This window comes from Sprattus sprattus (assembly GCF_963457725.1).
Source record: "Sprattus sprattus genome assembly, chromosome: 3".
Taxonomy (NCBI): domain Eukaryota; kingdom Metazoa; phylum Chordata; class Actinopteri; order Clupeiformes; family Clupeidae; genus Sprattus; species Sprattus sprattus.
The window spans coordinates 9194603-9221526 of NC_137922.1; the positions used below are offsets into that span (position 1 = coordinate 9194603).

At 42.7% G+C, this 26924-nt stretch overlaps 2 protein-coding genes across 2 annotated transcripts; one reads left to right on the forward strand and one right to left on the reverse strand.

Annotated features, from left to right (window-relative positions):
• Window positions 1-3531: 3531 nt before the first annotated feature.
• zswim2 (zinc finger, SWIM-type containing 2) lies at window positions 3532-7965 on the forward strand (the record flags this gene model as incomplete). Its single annotated transcript, XM_080835345.1, has 9 exons — window positions 3532-3681; window positions 3773-3849; window positions 3949-3989; window positions 4093-4312; window positions 4560-4698; window positions 4906-5018; window positions 5465-5558; window positions 6665-6799; window positions 7222-7965. The coding sequence occupies 9 exons, from the start codon at window positions 3532-3534 to the stop codon at window positions 7963-7965; spliced, it is 1713 nt and encodes a 570-aa protein (XP_080691471.1).
• Window positions 7966-10558: 2593 nt separating this feature from the next.
• On the reverse strand, window positions 10559-26697 carry fam171b (family with sequence similarity 171 member B; the record flags this gene model as incomplete). Its single annotated transcript, XM_080835933.1, has 8 exons — window positions 10559-11825; window positions 12211-12328; window positions 12591-12707; window positions 13971-14141; window positions 23428-23580; window positions 23792-23884; window positions 24996-25229; window positions 26484-26697. The coding sequence occupies 8 exons, from the start codon at window positions 26695-26697 to the stop codon at window positions 10589-10591; spliced, it is 2337 nt and encodes a 778-aa protein (XP_080692059.1). The 3' UTR covers window positions 10559-10588.
• Window positions 26698-26924: the final 227 nt, after the last annotated feature.

Consider the following 26924-nt stretch of genomic DNA (forward strand, 5'->3'; position numbering starts at 1 on the left):
ATTAATCGCAGAAAAAGGTGAGAAGAATAAGAAGAAGAAGAAGAAGAAGAAGAAGAAGCCTAGGAATAACAATACAGGGCATTTCATGCACTGTAATAAACACCATCAATCCCAATGTAACACACATATAGGAGATAGTGCAGTACCCCAGAGGGCGTCTGCTGAATACACAACAGACCACCGCCTCTCCCAGCAGCCTGTTTTAATAGATGACACACATGATCCACATCATGCTCTGACATGCTTGGTCCACACATGCTGCCCTCCAGGGGGCTGGCTGTCCTGCTCTCATGTTTCAGAACCCAGCATAGCCTAGCCGGGCCTGGCCTGGTCCAGTCTGGGTCCATCTCCAGGGACGGGGAAGCTGCAAGTGTGGGGTCACTGTGTTCAGTGGAGCTGAGAGAGAGAGGGCTCTCGTTCTGGCACACGCATGTGTGTTTGTGTGTATGTGTGTGTGTGTGTGTGTGTGTGTGTGTAGGTGTGTGTGTGTGTGTGTGTGTGCGCGCGTGTGTGTGTATCATTCCTTTTGGGGAAGAGGGAAGCCGTCGCCGACCTTCACCCTTGCACGGGTCAGCCATCCAGTGTGAGTGAAAGTCAAAGGCCGCGCTGGGTCTCTCGGCCTCAGGCCTCTCTGTGTTAATTACTCTCACATTGAGTCCAGCTAGCTCACCATCTGCCCTGAGTGAAAAGAGAGGAGAAAGATGAAGACGAAGACAGAAACGTCTGCTGAACGCTTTCATGAAAGTGGAGTTTGAGAAAATAAATGCAGATCAGCTGAACTTCACAGGAACAGATTTTCAGTATGGGTGATCATGGCGTAAAACATCTGGAGCGAAAGAAAGGAAAAGAAAAAAAGTTTTCTTTCTACTCGAGGTAACATCTCTGCATTGTGTTCTGTTTCTTTGTTTAGCTCTGTGCGTAGTCCTCTTGCGCGCGCGGAACCTCAAACACCACACTCTGCGGCCGTTATTGGACTTCCTTTAAGGAATCCAAATTGATTCCTGACTCTGCTGCAATTTAAAGATCAAAGCTCCAGGACATGCACTCAGTGCCTAGCCCTCTGTTGGCTTTCCATGGCACATTTGCTCCTAATCTGCCAGCTGTTGCCCCAGTTCAGCTTGGAGAATCTCAGCACAAGCTGACTTCAGGCCTACCCCCACTCTCCCCCAACTCCACACTCTTAGCCTGTTTCAAGTCCTTGTCAAGGGTTAGGCAGTTGCGCTCTGTTGTGTTTGAAGTTACACGCCATTAACTATCGTGGATACATTTATTCAGAGTGATTGTTTCAGTCCTGAACAGGATTAATCTCCACACTGGGGCAAAGGAGGGGGGGGGGGGGGGGGGGGGGGGTGGTTGGTTTTGTAGGGGCAATGTGTTGGACAGATGAAAGTCAGCTGTACAGGCATGGGAAAGAGCAGTTCACGGGCTGTAAAGCTGGGTGTTGTCAATGTGAAGTGGTTGAGATGATATGTGAATTATGATGCTCGGGTCAACAGATGTTTAGATGATGTCAGCCATTGCAAACTTTCTTCAGGAAGGGTGGACTCCGCAAAAGTGGTATGAAAAACTGTTAATCATTGCACACGTCGCACACGCAGACGTCACACCCGACCACGGGCTGACTGTTTCTGTCTGAGCACACAGTTAAGGAACAGTCTTGAGAAATGCTTGGGACTTCCTCTCAAGCGTGATTTACGCGGAGTGGTTTAATTGTTTTAAGATTCTTTTGGTCTTGTTTAATTCGATTGTTGAGAATGAGCACATACTCCTAGGTTAAACTGGCGGCTCACTTGAAGATTTTAGACCGTGAGCACTTGGTGCGTCATGGGAAATTTGGAAAGTGAAAACGAGAATATTAAAATCCTTTAATATGAATAACGCCTTGCCATATTGTACCACCCACCGCACTCAAGAGAAAGGAAACACACAGACCCACTGTAAACAGCAGAAAGAAAATGACTAATGAAGTGTTTTGTAAATCTGTAAATCTTCCAGAAAAAAGGAGAGGAAAAGAAAACAGAAGAAGGTATGAGAGCAGCATAGCAGTCAACTTGGCTGCCAAATCTGGTCATGCATGTATGGTAGGCTGTTGCTGATGAAGAGCCGTTTATATTTTGAGAGTTTGAGAGACACACACACACACACACACACACAGGTTCAGAGCTAAGGAAATGAAACAGGGAGGCCTTGTTCAATAAAGCAAACAACAGAGGGAAAAAAAACAGCTAAACATGATTCAAGAGCCAATGTCGTTTCAAGACCATCTCTGACTTGCCTGGCTTGAGTCCACGGAAATAAACTGTTTTGTTTAGGCCAGTCATCTGTTGAATTGTGTAATTTAGTGGTGAGGGGTACTCTTACAACACTAGCGCACATGTATCTCATTGGCAGTGACGTAAATGTGTCTGCCTTTCTGCTCCCCAGCCTCTGAGGCATCCCCAATGGAGCGGAGATACTGGAGCCCCGGACCTCTCATGTGCACATCTTATGTGTGCTGTTTACGACCTCCCACAGTTAATATGAACCAGAGCACAGGAGGGGGAACTACTCCAGGACAGGAAATTTCAATTTAGGTTGATTCCAAACCTATGTCTTTTCCTCTGATTCTACCTTGCCAAAAGTCTGCATCTCGTGCCCTTTTGTGACCCAGCTTTACATCTAAGTAGTTGGCATTGAATAGTCATACTTAGTGATACATATCAGGTAGGCTATTTTAACCAAGCAAATCTTTGAAATTGAAGGCTTTACCGTCAAGGTGGAGCTCAAATTCATCTCTTGATAGATGCCTTCGCATGACAGGCCTATACTATGGATCCATGATCATCCAGTGTTCAATACCGTTTGAATGAATATATTGATTTTGGAAAATTGGTAAGAACTTTGTTGAAAAAAGTTTAGAAATCTTATAACAAATTATGTAAACATCACCAATGAAAACATCATAAATATATAATGTAGTTTAAGGGACAAAATGCAATATTATTATTAACATGAAATGATGGAATCCAAAACAATCATTGTTAGCAGTATATTTCCACTCAGATAATCGGTTTTTAATCATTATGACAACTGTATTAGACTCGTAGCGTTTTCATTCGTAATGACGGTAGCTAATAGCCTACAGAGGATACCAAGTCCACACTACAAACCACTGCAGCCATTAGTTTGACAACATCAGTGTTAACAAGTTGTACAACAGCACCACCTGGCGGTAAGAAACGGTACATTATAAATAAGTAACTAATACCATCTGTTATCACTATAGCAACAGACAAAACTTACTTCCCGAATCGGTACGCGGTAGAAGTTCTTCAGACGTCTTAGCGAGACATCAGGAGAAGCTATCTAATGTTAAATCTAACTGAAACTTAAAATGGAGTGCAAAATAACAGAGTCGATTATAACCACCTTGATTTAACCTGCATTCAACTCGAAATTACTATAGAGGGGATGACGTATACTTGCAGAGAGATTCATCCATAGTTTGCACCTTTCAGAGGGAAGTAAACGAAGTCTTGCTGGCCATTTGTCATGTTTCGCAAAACGGTGTGGAGAAAGACCGTCAGCGATGCAATAAATTGGCATCAGGACCAAGCTCTCAACACAACCATTTTTATCCTGAAAGACTTTGGACCAACAGGATTTTTGCTTAAAGAAAATGAGGAAGTCAAAAACTTTAAAGTAAGACAAAAAAGCTAGTACACGTGTCGTGTCTATTCTGCTCTGTGATGTGTCATCTCTGCAAGTAGTCTGCTTTCTTGCGTCTTGACAGGTATGTCTGGGAGATCCACACACATGTTCCTGTTCTGCTTTCCAGAAAGAGAAGGAACTCTGCAAACACATCTGTTGGTAAATTTAACTTATGTTGCAGTTGAATAAACCAGGCCACAGATTACAATTTAAAGATATATTAAGATTAATTTAACATTACATGACCTCTCATTTCAGGATTTTAATGCGAAAATTTAGATTACCCAGAGATCATGAATGTAAGTAGGCATATCAATACCTGTAATTAGTTGTGTTATGTCCTTTATTTCTTCCGTTTAAACAGTCTCCATTTAATTTAATGTGTTTGACCTACTCTGTCAGATTGTTTTCAGTTGGGTCTTGTGGAGAGACAGATCTTAGAATTACTGCAGGGCCTTCACAGAGTGACGACTCCCCGTCCTAAAGTGCAGCTTCCTCCAGAGCCCCAGGACTTGGCCAAGGAGGACGGCAGCCTTTGGCAGAAGAACATTGGCGAAGACGACGTGTGTCCCATCTGCCAAGAGGAGCTTCTTAGTAAACGTTTACCAGTGGCTCACTGCAGGTTACCGTCATCATGCTTACGGCAACAAGCATTAGGCAGTCATATGAAATATCCTAAATACGTGAATAAAAGTTAAGAAACCTAAAGAGTTAACTACTCAATGAATAAATGCATCTGACCAAACTGATTATTTATGGCAATGCATAGGTATTAGTGATTTGTTTCATATCTGAACCGCCCTTGAATATCATCAGCACATGCATTTCTGTCTCCACTTTGTTAAGTGCTGAGGGATGTCTTTTCTCAGGTTTGGATGTGGCAACAATATTCACATCTCCTGCATGAAGGTATGGGCCGACCACCAGAACAGGTCGGACTTGGACACCATGGTGAAGTGTCCTCTCTGTAGAGAAGACTTTGGGCCCATGAAACTGCTTTTGGAGCAGGTGGGGGGAATATGTTCCTGTTGTATTAGAAAAACTATTTGTAAGCACTTACTGTGATAAGCCTTAAGCATAATTCAATTATTCTGTAGTAACCTAGTATGGAGAGAACTTTCTCTGTTATGTAAGTTATGTACACATTACTTTTTTTAAATTCTCTCATGACTCATAGAAAGGCAAGCATACCAGAATGTGTGTATCTTATAACAGGTGAGGAATGCAAATAAGCTTCAGACTTTATCAGAGAGGGAGCCTCTGAACAAACACCTTGGAGTCCTTTGCAACAACTGCAGAATCTTACCCATTATTGGCAAGTGCTATAGGTAAGTCCAATCAACCACCTTGATTGCCATCTCTTGTCAACTGGCTGTCTGAACTAAGTTAAACCACAAGGTTGAAATAATGAATCAGCAGTCTGGTTAAAAGGATGAGTCAGCTATCAGTCTAAAATAATATCATTTGTTTTTCTAAATCAAGAGGCCCTCTCTGAGATACACCCATGCACCACCAGTGAGAAACTAGCGTTCCACCTATAATGCAAACTTATAACAGCTGTCAGTGTAATGGTGGCGACAGATGCTAGTGCTTATGGGTTTTAGCCCCTATGCTAGCATGCCCCCCTCTCGTGTACAAAAGTGCAGATTTGAGTCTGTTCTTCACACAACGCAGGTTACACATGTATGTTAGTGAGCGAATATGTATGATTGATAACGTGTATGTGTATATTAGACATAGCTGCAGAGTTGTTCTAATCTATTTTTTGGACAAGGTGTAGCAGCTGTAGGTTCTATCACCTCTGTGAGGACTGCATGAAGAGGACTTCCCATCTGAAGCATGTGAACCATGTGTTTGGCATCCGCCTGGTAAGAGTTTCTAGAAAGCTCTTTGTTTAATGCATTTATGAACATGTCACTTAAACATCCTTGTAACCTTTTTAATCTCTTATTTTTCTGTATCTGCTTATTTGTAAAGCACTTTTAATTACCAATTGTATATTATGCTATTTATATAATTTGCCTTGCCTTGCCTAGCTTGTTATTTAGTATACTGTTTTGACAGTTTTCTTTTAAGAGCTCAGTCATGAGCCCTGCTATAATAATTATAATGGATTTATGTAGCACACTTTAAAATACAAAGAGGTCTCAAGGTGCTTAACATGGTATAGACAAACACAGCAACAATAATGCAAAGTAATAGAAGTGCTAATGAAGTGCAGCAAATAGGATAGTATAAAATACAAAAAAGGTAAAACATTAATTTAAAGTAATTAATACAATTATAATGGGACCCAATGTATTAAAAACAGGGTAATTTCGGAAAGAGCAATTAAAAAAATGCATTTTAAAAACAACACAAAAAGAAACTAAAACAGAAACCAGGACTTTAGGTGAATGCAATGCTTCATAAATGGGTTTTGAGGTGTGATTTAAAAGAGTCGTGGCTGCTGTGTGATTTGATTAAGAAAACTCTGTAGAATTGATTCAAATAGTTATGAATGTAGTAGCAAAGACATTCTTGACTGAAGCTGAAGATTGTCTCTCCAAGAAAAGGTCCCATCCATGGGTGCAAATGCAGCAGTTTTCAGAGGAGAGCAAAACCAAAGGTGAAGCGACTGACTCTCTGCGGCTGGACAATGGGTAAGTCTCCACTATCAAACCTTTTGAGTTAACTTTGTACTAAAGAAATGCCCATGTTTCTCTTAAGTAAATTATATTTCAGGTAGGGTCTAGGTTGCACCTGTGCATCCTGAAAATGATATATTGTTGTAGTACAATAGGAACTACGTATGTAGTTGTGCACTCTTTTTCCTTGAGCTAAAATGGTTGTGTTACAGGTGCCACTTGTGGTGTGTGTGTGTGTGTGTGTGTGTGTGTGTGTGTGTGTGTGTGTGTGTGTGTGTGTGTGTGTGTGTGTGTGTATGTGTGTGTACTGCAGTGTTTTAGTGCTGAAGTCTGACCCTGTCCCAGAGGCTGTTCTGACAGCCCTGCCCCTGGTGAGGGTCCGGCAGGGCAGCAGGCTGCTGGAGGCGGGTATGCAGTGTCGGATCTGCCTCAGGGGCTTCCAGATAGGCCAGCAGGTCAGACGTCTGCCATGCCACCATAAGGTAAAGACCATAGATAGGGAAATACAGCATGGTTTGGTATGGCTTCCGGATATCTATGCCGCCTAAGAATTGGAATGTCCACTAGACACTATAATTCTATAATAACAACCTTTAAAGGAGTACAGATTCAAGGTAAAAGGGTCTTGATCTCCCTCAATATATTCTTTGTTATATTCACTTAATAGTCCTATTGCTCAGCCTGGTGGAGAAGCTGATGAAATGAGTTGACCTTGTTGAACCTGTGTAGGGCCAGTTTAGGCCAAATGGAGAGTATAAATGGTAGTGTCTCAATTGGTTCAGTACATGACATACATATGGATATACTAGAAACCCCTCTGTTGGTGGCAAATAAGTGGAGGAACTGTCCCACCAAATGGTGTCTGTTGTGAAATTACCATAAGTGCTGTGTCTGTTGTCCTTAGTTCCATAAGGACTGCGTCGATGTGTGGATCCGAGAGTCTAACTGCTGTCCTCTGGACTGGCACATGATTTACAACCCTCTGAGGTGGGGTGTCTCAACGGGCAGGACTGTGCCCACCCTAACAGCGCCGGTGTCCGCCACCATGCGTGGCAAACTCCCTCATGACTACTGTAAGGACCTCTTCATCCCCGGTGTCGGGCTCAAAGAAAAGACTACGGACATAATGCCTGTCACTCGCGTTGACTCGTTCGTCTGTCTGTCCGCGCAGTGGCCTCACCCTGCGGTACGGCCCTCCCCTAGCTTCCAGGATTTGACCATCATCAGCGTGCCTATCGACCAGCCCCGGCGCACCAGCGACCCAGAACATGCCCAGGCCCGGCTAGATAGAACCTCACCTCTGACAAGATGTAAGTCTCTTGGCCATGCACCACGTACAGGCCTGTCAGTGAAGAGAAGTGGCTTTAAAGCAGCTCATCCCATCGTGCTCCAGCAACATGACCCAATGCTGGCAGCAGCAGCACCTCCCGAGCCCCATTCAGGGGACACCCACGCTGGGCTGTACGTCGGGGTGAGCCCCCTCGGTAGTGTGGTCCATTCACCGGGGAACGCGGTGCCCCGCAGGATCAGACCTTTGAGGAAGATGAGGTCCGTGGGACCCAGTGGCTCGGGCAGTGGGCAGGTGAGAGAGCTGACACTGAGGATGACAGGTGTGTTCATCAGCAGCCCCAATCCACAGAAGAACTAGAGGAGGGCTGAGTGTGTGTGTGTGTGTGTGTCTGCCTGCAAAATATTGATATCCCTACAGATGTGATATACGTCCCTGAAATGTGAGCAATGTGAAATGTGACTATCACCATATGTCTTTGTTAACTAAAGCAATCTGTTATCATACAACAAAACACACACACACACACACACATATATATATATATTACACCATAAACAGAAGACATGTATGTTTTAAATTACTTAATTGTGGTTATGAAAAAATAAAGATAAACTGTGAAGAGACTGAGGGAGTTGTTCACACTGATAGAAGGTAACAGGTGTAGCAGGTGCATCATTATTATTTAAGAATACAGTTAATCAGTGACCCCTCATATGATGACTAAGAACCAAACAGAATCGACAGAGTTATTTAGCTTGTGACTTTATTAATGTCAAATGGAACAATACACAAAAGGCAGAAGTGAAACATACAAGAAATGTACGATCATCGTTGCACAAACTACTTTGACAGAGGCGGCGTGTGATTTACCTAAATGGATGAATAAATAAACACATAAATAGATCGGACAAAATATCTTACAATCAAGTGATGATAACTGGAGCCTCTTCAGTAGACACTACTTAAAAATGACCTTCACGTTATAAAATCATGCATCTCATTTTCTCTTGTTCACACATCATCCAAAATGTGATAATCAACTGTGTTTCAGGGGAGGGTAGGGTCAAATAATTGGATTTTACTTTTGGCTCAAAATACAGAATAGAAATAAGTGCTTTCTGTATAGCAGCCCCCATTCACTAATTAGTACATCGCCCTTATGTAGAACGCACATACATTATCCCAGGTTTCTTGGTTTCCATAGTTGACGCGAGTTGTAAGTCTGGTTTTTTTCTGACTTTTGCTGAAAATGTATAAAGTTTAGGAAGCAGGTTCAGCAATTTCAATTCACAGTATTTTTTGCAGTATTAATGAAAGAAATCTCCTTTCATTATCAGAGCTTTCAAAGTATATACACATAAAGGGAAAATATGGGAGGAGACATATGTGGAGCACAAGATCAGGACGAGGCATTTCTACCTACCTATCAACACAGTCTTTACTAAGGCAGTGCCGGAACATGTGTTTGGTGGGAGGGGAAGAGGAGGAGGTTTACTTGCGGTTGAGTTTCAAAGCAGGGACTAGTTTAGCTCACACAGTGTTAATTTCTGGCTTTCTATCCATGTGTGTTGCACTTAAATGGTAATGTACAGTCTGTTCATCGATCAAGCTTGTTCCAGTCCATCTTGATACAGGTTTGAAATGTTTTCTACTTTGGATAACTTTTTATACATATGATAATAAACAACATAAAATGAGTCATAAGGTATTATAAGTTATCTTTTTTTGTTTTAAGTGAAGTAAACCGTACACATAACAATCACTTTGTCCACAACCACATGATAAGTGACAAGCTAAATGCACATGGTAAATGACTAGCGAAGCTTGATTTGGATATTAAGTGTTTTTTGGTGAAGGCCTTGGGTTGAGATAACACATCTCACCTGAGACGTCACGCTTGCGAACATTCTCACATCATCAACGAGGCATACAAAGACAGACACGGCGAACGCATGCACATTTTGTACAACCGCTATACACACATAGCCTCAGACAAACGTCATGTTTGACCAGCGAAGCTTCTGCAATTCCAAACAACTACAGCTTGCTGTCATAACCTGCAGTGCTTGTCCCTTGCTCTCACACTCTCTATTGCTCTCTCTCTCTCTTTCTCTCTCTCTGAGTGGCAGTTTCTGGAAAATCCAGTTGAGCTTGACTTGATAACAAAATAGACGATTTTGTTTGGTACACCGGTTCATAAATTTGTGTTTTTTCTCTTCATATTAAGCTTTAGTTGTGGCATTCTAAATTTGGCACAAACTATACTTGCAATTTTACCAGTAGCTTAAATGCCTTAGTAATCACACAAAGAGACTTTACAAAAATGAGAGGCCTTGAAATCTCTGACAGACCCATAGGCAAAGCATCACAGCTGGTTCTTGGTTTTGTACAATGCAACAAGCATCAAAAGTCACCGCTGACAACAAAATAAATCCAAATGGACAGCACTCAGCTCAGTACACACAACTCATCAAGTACCGTAGTAAACAGGCAGTGCGAAATCAAAGCTCTTACCCCATTCCCTTGTGTTGTGGTAAATCAATGCTTAGTGGCTTAATTCTTATGCAGACTCATTTCTATTGTGTTCCTGTCCTTGGTGTGCTTTTTGATATAAATATGTCGGGATTGATTTTGGACATGTTGCATCTGGTGTTTTGCACTGTGAGCTTTGAACAGTAGAAAAAAAGCAGGTTAGGCTGTGCTTTCTCATAACAAGAGCAAAGTGATGGAACCACATCTGTCAGAAACAGCAAATCAACGGCATGAATAAAAGATTTTTTTCTCTCTTCAACCTTTTTATCATTTCACATTTAATAAACATGTTCTCCAAACTGTAGAAATACTAAATTTGGTCATGTTTTTTGAGATGCATTTCATAATGCCATGTGACATAACATGGCAGACTGATAACAAACAGATGCTTGTGCTCAGATGGCAAAAGCCTGATTTCGTTTACAGCTTGACAAACCTTTAGCTCAACTTAGCGTTTCATATGAGGCCTTCCCTCACGGACATGTCGACCACTCTTTTTGTCTGGCCTGCCTTTGTCTCGGATCTTCCTAGGCCGTCGAGGTGGCGGGGTGCCTCTGGACTCACTTGATGTATCCCCCATATCCCTCTCCTCCGACAGGCTGGCCAAGGCTGCACTGCTACTTTCCAAGGTGTGCCTCTGGGCACCGTCCTCGGGGCTTCCGATTTCACTGCTGCTTAGGTCGGGCTCCTCGTGGCCCAGAGGCCTGCCTGCTTTGGGCATGGCTGGGAGAGATGGACCCTCACGCTCCACTTTCAGAAGAGGTTGCTGGTGCTCGTTCATGTCCACCCCCGAGTCCAAGCTGGTGTCGTTGCTACTGCCCGGGCGACGACGACCTTGGATCTCGATGACTGAATGACGCACATGGGCGGCAGGCTTGCCATCCAGAGAGACGAACCAGGCTCTAGGCGGGTGGGGTGATGGCTTAGCTTTGGAAAGCTCTACCAGGGTCTGTTCTGAGATACCCTGGAGCTCGGCCCGGAAGGGCCCCATCCCTACTGCCTCGTTCAGAGTTCCTGGCACAGAGACTGACTCCAGGAGGTGGCTGTAGCGGCCCCAGACTCCGGCGTTGACAGACGAACCCTGAGCGTCCTCCAGAACCGGTTGCTCGTCACTGTCCTGTGGGGCGTTCTTGGGGAGCGTCTGAGTGAAACTATCCTTTAAGTTGCGCTCCGACTGTGCTCCATGTTCTGCCCCATTTCTCGGGAATGTGGCTGACCGGCAGCCTGAGGGCTCTGCCTGTGGTGGTGCTAGATGGCTGGCAAAGAGATCTGGTGCTGGGACAACGGCCATTGGCTGGTTGTAAATGTGGAAAAGCTTGTCCCTGAACATGTTCTGGCCGGCACCCTGGGCCGGCCGGTTCTGGTCAGACAGGAGCTTCGCCACCTCCTCGCTGTTGACGTAGACCGATGGCATAGTTGGCATGCCACTCTCTTGTCCCATGCTGGCAACGTTCTCATACAGTTTGAACGGGTGGCCAACATCCTCCATATAGATGTTGTAGTTGGCCTGGTGTCTGGGCGTGGTGGAGGCGTTACGCTGGGCCATGGTGGCCAGCGAGAAGGTCCGGTCGTCGTGGGGATAAAGTGACACCTCATCTCCATCGCAGCTGGTGGATGTTGTCTGGTCCCTATGCAGGACCACTCTGGAGGAGTTCTGTCTCCTCACTACAGCTTGTGAAGAATGTCTGCAGAGAAAAAAATCAATCTGGGATTTTAGATTTATACTTTCTGTGATCACCACCATGGATGGAGCACTGGAGCACAGGGTACATGTGGTGCATAACTAGGACACTGGCATCCCAGAAAAGGCCTTCCATGTCACTACTGAAGGACTGTAAATGTCTTGTGTACTTCCCTACAATTTCAGTTCAGTCCTTAGTTTTAACAGTTTTGTTCAGATGTTGGAATGACGGAATGATTTCAAAGCATCTGTATATATGAGCAATAATTTGAACATGCAAAAAGGAAGCACTGACGTTAATTAATATTCATATTGTTTATCACACAGCACATCATAAATCATATGATATAAACAAAGAGGTGTGAGAATGACGGCAGAATGTCACTTACCTACAGTGACATAAGAGCACAGACAAAAGGCCAATGGCAATGAGCAGGGTTCCTCCCAGGGAGCCCGTTAGGAGGAACGTGTGATATGAGATGTAGTCCAGAGAGTGGCCTGTGTAACCTATATTTTCCCCAAATAAAAAAAAATCCAGTTACTGGGCAGAAAGTAAGAGAACACATCGGACGCTGCTTTCAGTAAAAAAGGCAGCAGAATAGTGCCCCTAGAGGCAGAGGCAGCTGGGTTGAAACATTATAATGAATGGTACTATATTGTTCATCTCTTCAATTTGAAGAGGCAGTGCAGAGGAGTATAGCAGTTTATCAGCTGATTTACATGGGCAGCTATTGTTCACTATCCAGGAGTGTTTGGGAAACAGACTCACCATTGTGAGAGGGTATGGGTGCAGCGAGCCAGTCTCCGAGTTCAGACGCCCCGTACGTCCAGATGAGAGCATCCCCGTCTCTTTTCACCGTCCCCAGACCTTTATTCAGCCAAGAGCCTGAGGAGAAGAACGTGTCTGTTAATGCCAGTGTTCAATGTTAAACTTACACTCAGCGTTTGCCTTGTGGTTGGACAGGTTATTCCGTGTCAAAATTCTGTCTCATGCTAAAATGTCTCAAGTGAGACTCACATTATGAAAGCTTATACCGGCAAATTATGAGCCTTGTGGAGTCCAATTCTGAGAGTGAGTAAAAAACTCAATACCTCTCAAAGTAAACATACCGTAAATCCTCCAATTGTGGCCGGGATTCAATTAGAAGCCAGGCTTCAGATAGTAGCCGGGGTCGTGGTCCATACGAACAAATAAAGGCCGGGCCCCGAATACAAGCCGGGGGTAAAATAAAGTAGCCTATTACTGTAGCCTACCAGCATCAGTCCTTCGGCTCAATGTAGGCATCACAATTTAATTGAATGCATTTCACAAATAGATGTTCTCCTCATGTTTAATATTATAATATGTAATATTGTTGGCTTATTTCATGGGCTGTTTGCAATAAAAAAAGAAATTTCCCCACGTAGGACTACTAGGCGAATGTTTAGCCTAAATGCACGTATCGTATAGCCTACTGTTGTTTATCTGTAACGTTTGAGTTGGCTAGGTTACTTTTTCCAGAAGAGATCATAAAACAGTTGTAGACTTACGTAACTTTGATATTAAATTCAAAGAGATGGTGTATGCTGATTGAATGCTGATTGATTGCTGAAGAACATTCGGGAGAAAAAGCAGCAAAGAAGTTTGACATTGACCCGAGACGAATGCGATAGGCTAAGACTAGCAGGTGGAGGTAGAAAGAAAGTTAGGCTGGATATCAAACCAGGTCGTTGAATACATTTTTTCAGTCCGCGATAAGCATAATAGAATGTCTAGAAAAATGATTAAAATCAAGGCTTTGGGAATCTTTTTCTCCGTGACTGACAGTGGAGACCATAACTCCGATGTTTATTTTTTACGTTGACACACCGCACCTAAAGCGCTACGCGATGTGCAGGAAGTGTTGAACGCATATGCAATGAATTAGATTAGCCTACTGCAATTATGCCCATTATTTAAATAATACAATTCTATAACAGAAGATAAGTAAGAAATAAAGGCCTGCCCCTAATACAAGCCTGCCCCAAATAAAGGCCGGAGCGCTGTGCAGCCTAAGTAAATAAAAGCCCCGGCCACAATTGGAGGATTTACGGTATCTGAATGAGATTTATTTATGGGTTTCGCTGGTATTTATGACAGAAAAAGTACAAACTGTATATCTCTCCTTACCTGTCTTCCTGTCAAAAGCCCAGGCAGGTATGGAGCTGGACGCCCACCAGTGGGTGTTGTGGGGTAGAGGCACAGTGATCTGGATCGGCCCGCTGACAAGAAGCTCTTTCCCATTGGCCAGAAGCTGAGTGCTGATCCCGGCAACCGGACTGAGCCTCACACTCCTAAAGCCTGAGGACAGACACAACAGTGTTTTACACTACAGAAGCAAACTACCTGTGAGCAAGTCTTGATGAAGTGTCCATGATGTTGTAGTTTCATTTGTTGTCCCGAGATTCTGTCGCCATACTGTACAGCGTGTTTGCCTGGTATCAGATTTGTGATGACACTTTTAAATAGATAATGTGATAAAAAAGAAAACTTATCAATAACACCAAAACTCTTGATGAAGACACTCATAATCACTTTTTCTTACCCCGTTTTTAATGTAAATAGAAAGTAGCAATATCCTGTCATACTCTCCGTCAACGGATAGATTACCAAACGGGGGGCCCCTAAGCCAGAGCCTCTGCGTGAAGTCGGTGTTATGTAGGGTGACCAGACGTCCTCTTTTAGCCGGACATGTCCTCTTTTCAAGACCTAAAAAATGCGTCCAGCAGGGATTCCAAAATGGTCCACACAGACACAACTACGCAGACACACACAGGCACAGACACACGTAGGCACGCGAGCAAGCACAGACACACACCCCTTAACTCTCTACACAGAGAAGGCCTGCAAGACAGATGCAGGTAGAACAAACTCACACTCTGCTTAACCATCTCCAACTACCAGGCCTCTATGGGTGCAAAGCGTTTTATTTTTCAAAATCAAATAGGCATTGACCCAGGACGGGAGTGAGGTTTGGGGTATAACATTAGCCAGCCAGTGCTGTGCAGTGAGTACTCCTCAGTCCTCACTCCCAGACACCTTAACTTAAGATATGAGTTAGCAACAGACGCTACTGCTGAGGGGTTTAAGTATCCTTGCTAGCACATGTATTACTAGTCGAAAATGATTGTCTGTCAGAAGTGGGATTCGAACCCACGCCTCCAGGGGAGACTGCGACCTGAACGCAGCGCCTTAGACCGCTCGGCCATCCTGACTGATGCAACGCGTTCTTCTCGTATCTCCAATGATTCCTAGCGCGCATTAGAAGCTAGCTGAAACCCATGCCACCGTTGTGAGCGACGCGATCTCTAAACCCAATGCATTTCAATGGGAGCCAATCCATTGTGACGTAAATTAGCGATCTGAGCGACGCGTCCGTTGAAAATTCGAACATGTTGAAACTTATGCAAATGAGGAGCGATATTTCCCGGCAGCAGCCAATGAGATTGTTTGGTGTCGTCTTTGACAGTTGGACTGCATGCTATTTCCACACGCTACACCACGCCCACTCAAAGCGATGGAAGTCGCTCACAACGGTGGCATGGGTTTGCACCGTTGTGCATTCAGCTAGCTGGGCATTTACAGTAGAAAGTTCCCTTTGGTAACGTCCCACTTCAAAGTTGAAAGCTTTCACATACTGACAACAAACAGACTACGGTATTGACAGTGAAGAAGGCTAGCTATCCTAGCATTACGTTAGTTACACAAAAGTAAACTTCTAAGTTTATCGTTTAACATTGAAGTTACGTATTTGTGCGCAAAGCAAGTCAATTTGTTATCGTTCACTACAAACGTTGCCATGTCGTCAAACCTAGGCTTCTTCTCGGAGGTCTTCGAACCCCACTTTCCCTGGGGGATGCTACACGTTTAGCAGGCGTTCAGGTGTATTCTCCCACTCGGCGGTCGTAACTTTCCCACCACCAGTTTTTGTGAAGGCACCATTAAGATAGCAAATACAATGGAAGACACTTCTGTCAGGTTTTTTGTAACTTACAATGTAGGCTAAATATAAGTCATATAAAAATAAATTACAATGCACATCGCTTTAAAACTCGATCTCGACACAACCTCGAATTTACAGATTGGAAGAGACACGGCAGTGCACAAAGTAACGTTGTAAGTGTCTCATTATAGCGACGGTTAGTAAATGGTCAATTTAAAACGTATTAATGGTTACTGTCAGTAACTCACCTCCAAAGTAATAAAGGCGGATGTACACAGTTAAGGACTATTTGCTCTCTGATTTGCAGCTTGAAGAAAAAGAGCCAAGTCAAGAGTCTGAGGTGCGTGCCACACAAAGCATCCATGACCGCTGCATGCACTCACAAAAGTCCCAGAACAAACGGCGCATTCATTTGTAGCGTGGAAGGATATTAGGGCTAAAAGTGACGATTCAAACTCGTAAAAAAAAACGTTGGAAATTTGTGTTTGGTTGATTATTCCTCTGTTGTTACAATGCTACATGCAAAATGTACTTGGGTGCTACCCACATAATTATCTTTGCTGCTCATTCCACAAATCCATGATCCTTACAAGTTGGACATAATTGTACAGGTAAATAAACAGGCTTTCCAACAATATAAAATACAATGGCAATTAGCATTGTGACAACAGAGAAATAATCAACCAAACACAAATTTACAAACTTTTTTTTTTACGAGATATTATACGTCACATTACCTTATGTTCACTTAGAAGGTATCTATAAAGTTGAACTCTGTTAAAATAAGTAACCCCCTCCAAGACAAGCAACCCCTTCAAATCTGCTTTTATCCTTTAAAATTGACATCAGTTTTAAAGGTGCAACATATAGCCTCGTTTTTCTGGTCCCAAATTCAGACGCCCCCAGGCCTGGTAACTGTTATTTTATTCTGACCACTACGGACCAATATCAAACCTGTGAGAGGAGCAGATTAGTGGACGTTAGTACTGAAAAAGGTTTATCTGTCAGGGCCTCGTTTCCCGAACGCGCACTTAGCCTAAAAAGCACTTGAAATCGCTCGTAAGAGGATTCCTACGTTGCAGACGGGTTTCCCAACGCCACACTTAGCTTAAGTGTATCTTTCATTGAGAGGAATTCTACGTGTGGTCAGGACCAGTAGTAACTTCACACTTAGCGATTTAATCCACCAGGGGCGTCGTTCGACCGTCGTTCGGAAGAAACGGGAATTAAAAAAAAAAAACATGGCTACTTGAAGCGAGGAATATTTTACATGAATAAAACTATCTACACAACTTTTTATATGTTTATAATGACTCGGTTTGACTCGGCTACGCGACCAATGCAGAGTATTTAGGTCTTGACTGAAGCTTTCAAACAGTAGTTTGATGGCACATTTAGCGCTTATGCCACCACTCCATTGGCTTATATGGTAGCTTTCTAGCTAGATGGTTGTATATATTGTAGAAGAAATCCAAACGATGTTTCTGTGTATAGCACATCATGAGAATGTCATTGTTTCACCTGCCTATTCCCATCAAAATAGAAATAAAGAATATTGAGTATTTGAAAATAAAGATTAGGCTATACAAAACTAGTGCAGTGCCCGTAGGAATTATGCATTCTGTAGTGTTAGCAGATGTAGGGCTGTTGGGTAGTGTAATGGCAAGACATATTTGCACTCCACATAGGTACAGGTTACACTGAAGTATTATTGTGATGCATGTTTCCTTTTCATTAAGAAATGTGTTAATGGTAGCCTTTTAGGAGAGTTACCAACAAATAAAGTTTGAGATTATGTAGTGGATGCAGTTGAATATACTGTAGATGTCAACGTTGCTGTCTAAACTATAAACTAAATGTCATAGAGAAAGACATTATTTAAAATGAAGTTGTGGTTGAAATAGGATCACTTCTTTATTGTACGGGTAAGTTTAGGGCAAGAATGGTCGTGCAGTTGGACTCAAATGTAGGTTAATTTTATTGAATGTATGTAGCCTACTGTACTGTATGACTTCGATGATGCTAGCTTTGACAGCCCATTCTCAGACAGATCGTAATAAATGTCCTTACAATGGGAACACAGTTTAAATAGGCTTCTCTGCTGGAGATGGCGTTACTATCCCCGCACCGAATTTAGTGCACATTGCACGTTCGATGCACGCATAGGCTAGCTAATTTCCGAGCAATTAACGTAAACAGGTTAACCTGACGTAAACAGCTCCTAAGAGCTACTTAAGAACTCGTGCACGTTGCGCTCGTGCACCTGACTTTAAGTTGATGGTTGGGAAACCCTCGTAAGTAGAAAGAGTTCGGCCGTCAACGATGTCGCGAAAATCCACGTAGAACGTTAAGATACATCGTTATCGGGAAACGAGGCCCAGAAGTGGGATTCGAATCCACGCCTCCAGGGGAGACTGGGCTCGACCCAGCTTCTGAAGGAACGGCCAGACAAATGTCCCGCCTTCTGTCAATCCCGTTCGCAAATATCGAAACATTTAGGCCAATCACCATGACGAATTCGAAACATTTTAAAACAATTGACCAATCATGGCAGAAATACTGTAAGGCGACCTCATGCTGGACCTGACTATGTTGGTAAATCAAAAAGTGAAGCAAGTCGGATGAAGCTACAAGGAATCGTTGGAATCTACCCATGCAAATTGTTGACATGGTGAATATTAACACATTTGATTTAATACACTGATGTATGAAAAAAACTTTAAGTACTTAACTCATTTCACCTTTTGTGTTTAACTAGCTTTCTACCTTACAAACGCTCTCTGTTATCTGATTGGATTTTCGCTAGTTCTCATCAGCGTTTCCTTTGCTAATGTTATCTTGTTCAGTGACACACAGCACAGAATATAGTTCTACTGTAGCAAAGGCTATAACACAAGGCGTGAACTGATGTTTATTTTAACTATAGGTCTGCAGTTCTCCTGCTGCGAGGTGACATTGTTTAATATTATTTCACAGTCTTGACATATGTCACATTGACATATTGAATTAATATTGGAAGTGATATTTGTTGAATATTTCAATCCCGCCAAGCTGTCACAACCTGCTCCTGCCGCTACACCTAGAAACCTTAGCAGAGGGTAGGAGAGGGACTCAAGCTGTAAAAACACTGACGAGTGCATTACCATGATCGTGATCTGTTTGTCTGACTTCACACCTCCGGGTCAAAATTAAGCACCGTGAGAGAGCTCCAGCTCCCACTCCCATAGCCCTCCAAACAACACGTAACCAAAAAGCCAAAAAGACACTTGAGTGAGGCCTCTACACACAGCTGCATTAAGTGCTTGCATTACTGACACACACTTATTACCACTGGTATCCCGCTGGCGTCGTCTCAGACTTCTCTGCTCTCTTTTCAGACTGCAATTCTTCAGATTTCTTTGATTATGTGTATTTTAATACCCCTTGTTTTGTATTAAGGGGAAAATCATTTAAAATAGACTCACTTAACATCTTAATATGTTGGTATTTGATAGCCTACCCTTCACATAGCCCTGAATCCAACCACAACCACCAATGTTTTTCTTCCTGTAGTGTACGCGGTGTTTCTGTGTGTGTGTGTGAGAGAGAGAGAGAGGGAGAGACAGAGAGAGTGTGTGTGTGTGAGTCTGTGTTTCTGTGTGTCTGTGTGTGTGTTTGTGTGTGTGTGTGTTAGAGGTTGGATACCCAACCCAGGCTCGTCGGAACCCGACAGGACCCGACGGGCCGGGCCGGTTCAGCCAAATAAATCACATTTTGGATAACATCCTTCTTCCTGTGTGCGGGAATATGTTTATGTCCTAGATGTGTAACAAGCGATTACAGGCAGCAAACTGGCATCATGGAAGAAGTTAAAAAGAAACTGTCATCTGGAGAGTTTAAAACAATACAAAACAAAGGGAAATATATTGTATGGAGATATTTCTGCTAAGTAGTCAATGTGGATACTAACGAGGCTGTTGGATATGTCCAATGTAAGAAGTGTGAAGTTGTAATGAAATATGATAGTAAGCAGACAGGGAATTCCGCCCTGCAGCGCCATGTGGGTGCTTCTGTGTTTAACAGCGCTTGTTTGGGTGAGCGAGTGCATTTATCTGTTGATGCCCGTTTTCTTACTGATGTTTAATAATATTTAGCAGAGGCCTGGCGTGTTTAATGTGTACCATTTCATTTCATTAGGCTGGGCTTTTTGCAATGTGAATAATTTCAATTCAGTAGCCTTTGCTTCTTGTGCGAGCCTGTTTGTGTGTGTGAGTGCACTCGTCAATGCCCAAGTTTAATAAAGGCAGGCTAATCATAAAAAAATGTACGTAAATGTGTCATTAGTATGAACAGTTGACACATTGACTCCGTCGGGCTTGGGTTGGTTTTCGGACAAAATATTTTAATGGCTGTCTGGTCCCGGTGGGGCTCGGGCACTACCCTGTCGGATGCGGTCCGGGCTCGGAGAGAAAAATTCGGCCCAATCCACACTCTACAGTGTGTGTGTGTGTGTGTGTGTGTCTATGTGTGTGCATGTGCATATCAAAGTGAGGCAAATTCCATGTGACATATTCTTGAATATTTCAGATGAAACCTTGTTTGATCTTCTAAAAAAAGAACCCCTCTTCAAAGACAAACCGTCTCCCTGGACAATATCACCACAGCCAGTTTGTTTGACCATAGTAGTAGGTCTTTTTTACGTATCATTGCCTGTATGTGTATGTGTGTGTGTGTGTGTGTGTGTGTGTGTGTGTGTGTGTGTGTGTGTGTGTGTGTGTGTGTGTGTGTGTTTGTGTTTGTGTGTGTGTGTGTGTGTGTGTATGTATGTTTATGTATGTATGTATGTATCAGAGGAGGCTCTTCCATTGAGGAAACGGAGGAAGAACCTCCCCAAACTTTTTGAGAAATGGATTTTTGTAATTGAACTGACTAAACTCCTTTAAAAATGCAGTTTGATATCAGTATTTAATACTGTGCATATTATAATTTGTTTCCCTGAGTTAAAATAACATTAGCACCCCCTATCGTAACAAGAAGTTACTGCACGGAGGACGTCCTCCCTTTGGCTCCCATTGAGATCAATGGAATCTGTCTCTGATACTGGCGGCTCGTGGGTCTCATTCACTTACATTGCCCAGGGGAGGAAAGACCTCCCTAGCGTCTGAGTCTGTGCCAACATCGCTTATTCAATAAATCGCTAACCAATAAACAACGGATTTGGCGTTGGAGGGAGGGGATTAGACATTAATACCGAAAGAAGTTTCCTTCTTCAACCATTCTGCAGAAGGATATCGATAACACGTCACCCTTAAAGATTGTTGTAGAAAGATTGCAAATAAAGAGGATGTGCAATGGAAAACGAAGATTTGTTTTATTGAACAAACCGTTTCATTAATTGAGCTACAAAGAGAAGGTTAGTATCAAAACAACAGGGAAACCTGTTCCAAAAATCCAAGTCACTAAACCCAATGGTAAAACCGCTGCCGTTAATGCTAACTGGTATGCGAAATACTTATAGCTCACTGGTACCATAACAAAACAATCGGCTGTACTGTTTCTGACTGTTCACGTTCAGCTGACATTCTGAATGGACATAGTTAATGAATGTTTCAGAACGCGATGTGTTTCGTATCTATTCTAATTAGCCTACACATTGACCAACATTCTGAAACATCCATTGACATCCACAGTTGCCACAAACAAGGTTAGGCTAACAGCCCATGTTAATAGTTCTGAAAGAATGTTCTCTTACTTGTTGCCTTTCTAACTTGTTGTTTAATATTGTGGAAAGGATGTTAGTGAATGATTCAGAGCATGATGCATTTTAAACGGCATCACTTTTGGTCTTGTGTCTTAATATTTCTTAAAACAATTGCAGCTGAAAATAAAATTAGTAAAATAATAACCAATAGCTTTAGTAATTGAGGGGGAAAATAGGCCAAATGGTAGGCCCAACATTTAGAATGTAGTTTTTCAAATCAAGAGTAGGCCTGCTTTGACTAATTGGCTTTGCATCCTTTCCTTCTATTCTGGCCTTCTCTAGTCCAAAGACATGCTGCCCACCAGCTTTTTAAGTACAATGGTGCCACACTGGTGGCTTTGTATCAATTGTATCCCTGCCTGCTATTTTGTAGTACTGTAGTCCACAAAAACACCCTGAAAAAAACTTGTATCTCACATACTTATGCCACCAACGGAATAAGCAGGCCAATGGCAACCAGGCGCACAGTCCTTACTCCCTCACTTTAAAAACCACTAGCCGCCACTGGTATGTATGTATGTTTATATATATGTGTGTGTGTGCGTGTGTGTGTATACAGTTTATGCATATGTATGTATGAATATGTGTATGTTTGTATGAATTAATGTTTGTTTGTTTGTTTGTTTGTATGTATGTATGTATGTATGTATGTATGTATGTATGTATGTATGTATGTATGTATGTATGTATGTATGTATGTATGTATGTATGTATGTATGTATGTATGTATGTATGTATGTATGCATGCATGCTTGTTTGTATGTATGTATGTATGTACAGTATGTATGTATGTATGTATGTATGTATGTATGTATGTACCTGTATGTATGTACCGTAAATCCTCAAATTGTGGCCGGGGCTTGTATTTACTTAGGCTGCACAGCGCACCGGCCTTTATTTTGGGCAGGCTTGTATTAGGGGCAGGCCTTTATTTCTTACTTATCTTCTGTTATAGAATTGTATTATTTAAATAATGGGCATAATTGCAGTAGGCTAATATAATTAATTGCATATGCGTTCAACACTTCCTGCACATCGCGTACCACTTTTTGTGTGGTGTCAACGTAAAAATAAACATCGAGTTATGGTCTCCACTGTCAGTCACGGAGGAAAAGATTTCCAAAGCCTTGATTTTAATCATTTTATGCTGATCGCGGACTGAAAAAATGTATTCAACGAGCTGGTTTGCTATCCAGCCTAACTTTCTTTCTACCTCCACCTGCTAGTCGTAGCCTATCGCATTCGTCTCGGGTCAATGTCAAACTTCTTTGCTGCTTTTTCTCCCGAATGTTCTTCAGCAATCAGCATACACCATCTCTTTGAATTTAATATCAAAGTTACGTAAGTCTACTGGTGCTTTATGATCCCTTCTGGAAAAAGTAACCTAGCCAACTAAAACGTTACAGATAAACAACAGTAGGCTATACGATACGTGCATTTATGCTAAACAATAACAACTTTGCCTAGTAGTCCTACGTGGGGAGATTTATTTTTGTATTGCAAACAGCCCATGAAATTAGCCAACAATATTATATAATATAATATTAAACATGAGGAGAACATCTATTTGTGAAATGCATTCAATTAAATTGTGATGTCTACTTTGAGCCGACGGACTGATGCTGGTAGGCTACAGTAATATAGGCTACTTTAATTTACCCCCGGCTTGTATTCGGGGCCCGGCCTTTATTTGTCCGTATGGACCACAACCCCGGCTACTATCTGAAACCCGGCTTCTAATTGAATCCCGGCCTTTATTTGAGGATTTACGGTATGTATGTATTTTAGTTGTTCTCCTTTTCGCTCCTTTCAACAACAACATTTCATAGCTCTTAAGTGATTCACATTTAACTGGCCCCCAGTGATGCCTGCATATGTTTGCTCACTTCCCACTGCGTCCTCACCTGAGCGGTTGCTAAGGAGACCCGTTGTGCACAGAAAGCAGTCCTTGTCCACGGGTGGCACCGTCAAGTAGGCTGTAAGCATGGAGATGTTGGTGTTGTCAGGAAGCTCCAGCAGGCTTTTGGGGAACTGCACACTGGGTGGGGACGTGTATTCTGTCAGCAGGACAAGACAGGAAAGAAGTGATACCAAGTTTGAGGTCCAGTGGAAAGGTTATGCATTTGTCTTTCTATGATACAAACTGTATCTTACTACTGTTATGACATGGTATGAAATTACTTTACAGATGTATATTTTAATATGCTCTATACATTTGAAATACTGTCTATTTAATTGAAATGCACTGATGAGGACAGTTTGACATACCAGATGTTTTTTGGGTAATCAGCACAGAGTCCTCAAAAAGCCAGATGTTGCCTTGGGTTTGTGGCAGCAGAGCAAGAGTCACGGAGGAGAATACTGAAATGAAAATCATAACATATGACACAAAATATCCCAGTATCTCCTACAGCAAAATGATAATAATACAGAAAATTAAGCAGTAAAGGTCAATATAATAATGTAAAAACAAAAACATGGTTTAGTCATTGAGTTCAATCTGACTTCATGTTTTGGCTTTTGATTTCAGGCAAAGGACATCTGGGTGACACATGAGACACGTGCAATTGCACAAGAGTAACACTTGGAGGCGACGCTGAGTAGGAGTGGAACCACCAAGCACCCTCATCTCACAGCTCTCTCCCCCTGATGCTATCAGTCTCTGCCTTTCATACCCAATAGGAAAGCACTAGACACCCTCCTAGACAACCACACCCCCAACAGTACATAAATAATTGAAAGCCTGAATGGACACCCTGAAATCACATACAACTGCTTTTCTAGGGAATATTGATTGGACTGTGCCACACCTCTAAACAATGCATTAAATATATATTGATCCCATAAATACACAATTGCTGTTTAATCCTTCATTTATTCTCTACTTAAGACTCAGGCAGACGTATAAGCTAGTCCATTTATCTGGAAATCAATGACTCCTCTACAGATTATTGCTGGGACAAGTCTTAAGACTTCATTCTAAGGATTTTGGCCAGAAAAGCGTCTGAGCCCCAAGGGGAAACAGAAGGATGTTTGGGGGGGGGGGGGGGGTGCTGAGCAGCACCAGTGGCCAAGACATCTGTGTTTCTGTGTCACATAATTCACAATGACAAAGAGGTGTCTCTTCACTCTCAGCCTGGCAGCCACTCAACTGCTATAGCATTGCCAATAGTACTTAAGCTAGCAGATGATGGATAGCCTACTGAATATACTCAGGGTGATCATTTCCTAAAGAGAACACCATTTGCAGGAAAGTTGTACCATCAGGGTCCGCAGGAAACCTTTTACAAGGTACATATTGTACTCTTAAAGCATTTATCACTTGTTAAAGACACATGCACATGTGTTATGTCGATATTTGTCAAATAAACATGGCTAAACCGTCATTATTTGTCACATAAACATGAATTGCATGTAAGTAGTTGTCTATTAAAGATGTGTTCCACTGACTTTAATCCTCTGCTGTACTTACCGGGCCTCTTGGTTGTCTTCCAGGGCAGCTGCTTGTGTACATAGCCCTCCATGCTGGCCACAATGCTGAGGGTCTGGTCCAACTCGTAGGGCACCTTGAACAGCACCTCGCCATTGCCCTGCGTTAAGGCTGACACGGACCGGGTGCCGTTCACAAACACCTCCACCGACGCCCCTCCGATAAAACGCTGGCTGGATGCATCCTTCACCCAAACTCTCAGGGCCAGAGGAGGGGCTGCAGATCAGAGGAGAGGGGAGTGGTGGGGGTTGCGGGGGGCGAGAGTTGTTGCCATGGTTACAGGTGGAGTTCGATCCAAACTTGATTCTGCTTTCCCATAGGATAACATATTTTTGTTTGCAACATGGAATCAGGTACAATATGACTGTCTGTAGGAGAAATAGACCAGTTTCCCTGTAGCATTGATAGACCAGTTTCCCTGTAGCAGAGATAGACCAGGGTTCCCAACGGGGATGGCCATGTTTTTCAGGTACACAGGAGAGAATCCTGCGATAACCTTTCTCTGAACATGAAATAGTAATGAAACCAGAGAACCCCAGCACAAGCAGGGAGTTTAAAAATAGATCAAAGGGGCACGCACAGCCAGCCAGATACCAGATTGCTTTGTGCTGGGGTTCCAGCTCACACATACTTTATACCTTTTATGTGATTCTTTACTAGCCTACGATTTATACATTTGTACTGCAAAATCTCATACAGCTGAAACATTATCGTTTATTTGATTAAAAATCTATATAATGCCAGTGACAAAACATTTAGCATTATCTGCTTTATTGCTCTAATATATAAAGCAGAAAGAAATACAATGGAATTCATGTGAATTAGCTATGCATGTAATAAGAAGGCGTTTTAAAAGACACTCAACAATGTGCCTAACAATGTGATTGAACAGTGAGTGATGAGGGGGCATATGTTTGCTAATATGACTGGATTAGAGACAATATGTCATTTGACACAATGGCCAATCCAATAATCCCTGAAAATAAAGCTCAAATCCATTTCACTACAATCCACTGTTTATATTATCAATTAGATATGCGGAGACCACGTTACTGATAGAGGCCTAGTCGAGGCAAGAGCATGCTACCACCTTTTAATTATGTATTTGTTTTGCGATGTTACTTATGTTTATGTAGGGATACCCCTCAATGATTGACGAAATCATTTATTTGAACAGCATAAAATACTATCTGCGTTAATAAACAGAATGCGTTCATTTAATACATTCAAGGAAGCAATATCGCTGTATAAAGATGATTATGTTATCTGTTGTGGTTAAAGGTCCTTTGTTATTCTTGCATGCTATGGTGTAGGAGATGTCTAGGTTGGGATGTGTTCCATTAAAAGCAAACACGATTCAAGAGCGATAGTGACCAGGCATTTCAAATCTTTCACAGAAGGAAAAATTAAAATGAAAAAAAAAAAAAAAAGCTGTGAAACAAGTTTAACAAATACGTTTTGTTCTCTAACCTGATGGGATAAGGGGCGATGTGTGAACTTCATGTTCTTGAGGCTTGAGCGTCTGTCTACTGACGGATCCATCTGTAACGGCGGGACTGGCATTGTCCTCCAACGGTGGGGTAGGGCCAGGGGGGACCAAACCACCCTCCGCCCTGTTCACGTACCCATCCTCGAAGGATATCAACAAGACCGAGAGAAGGACGAAAGCTGAAAGCTCTGGCATCGCGCAATACAGCAGTGCCACTTAGACATAACTGCACGGAGTGAGACGGAGAACGGGTAAATTGGTTTCGTCGTTTAATTCTTCGGGAGATCCAGCATCATGATGCTCTAACGTGGCCGGGTCGACGTGAATCACGCATGGAAATCAGCGACGGCGTCACTGTTGTGGCTGGTTGCTTTCACTTGCAAGAGAAGGAGGGGTGCGAGTTACATCATCTGATGCTAGTT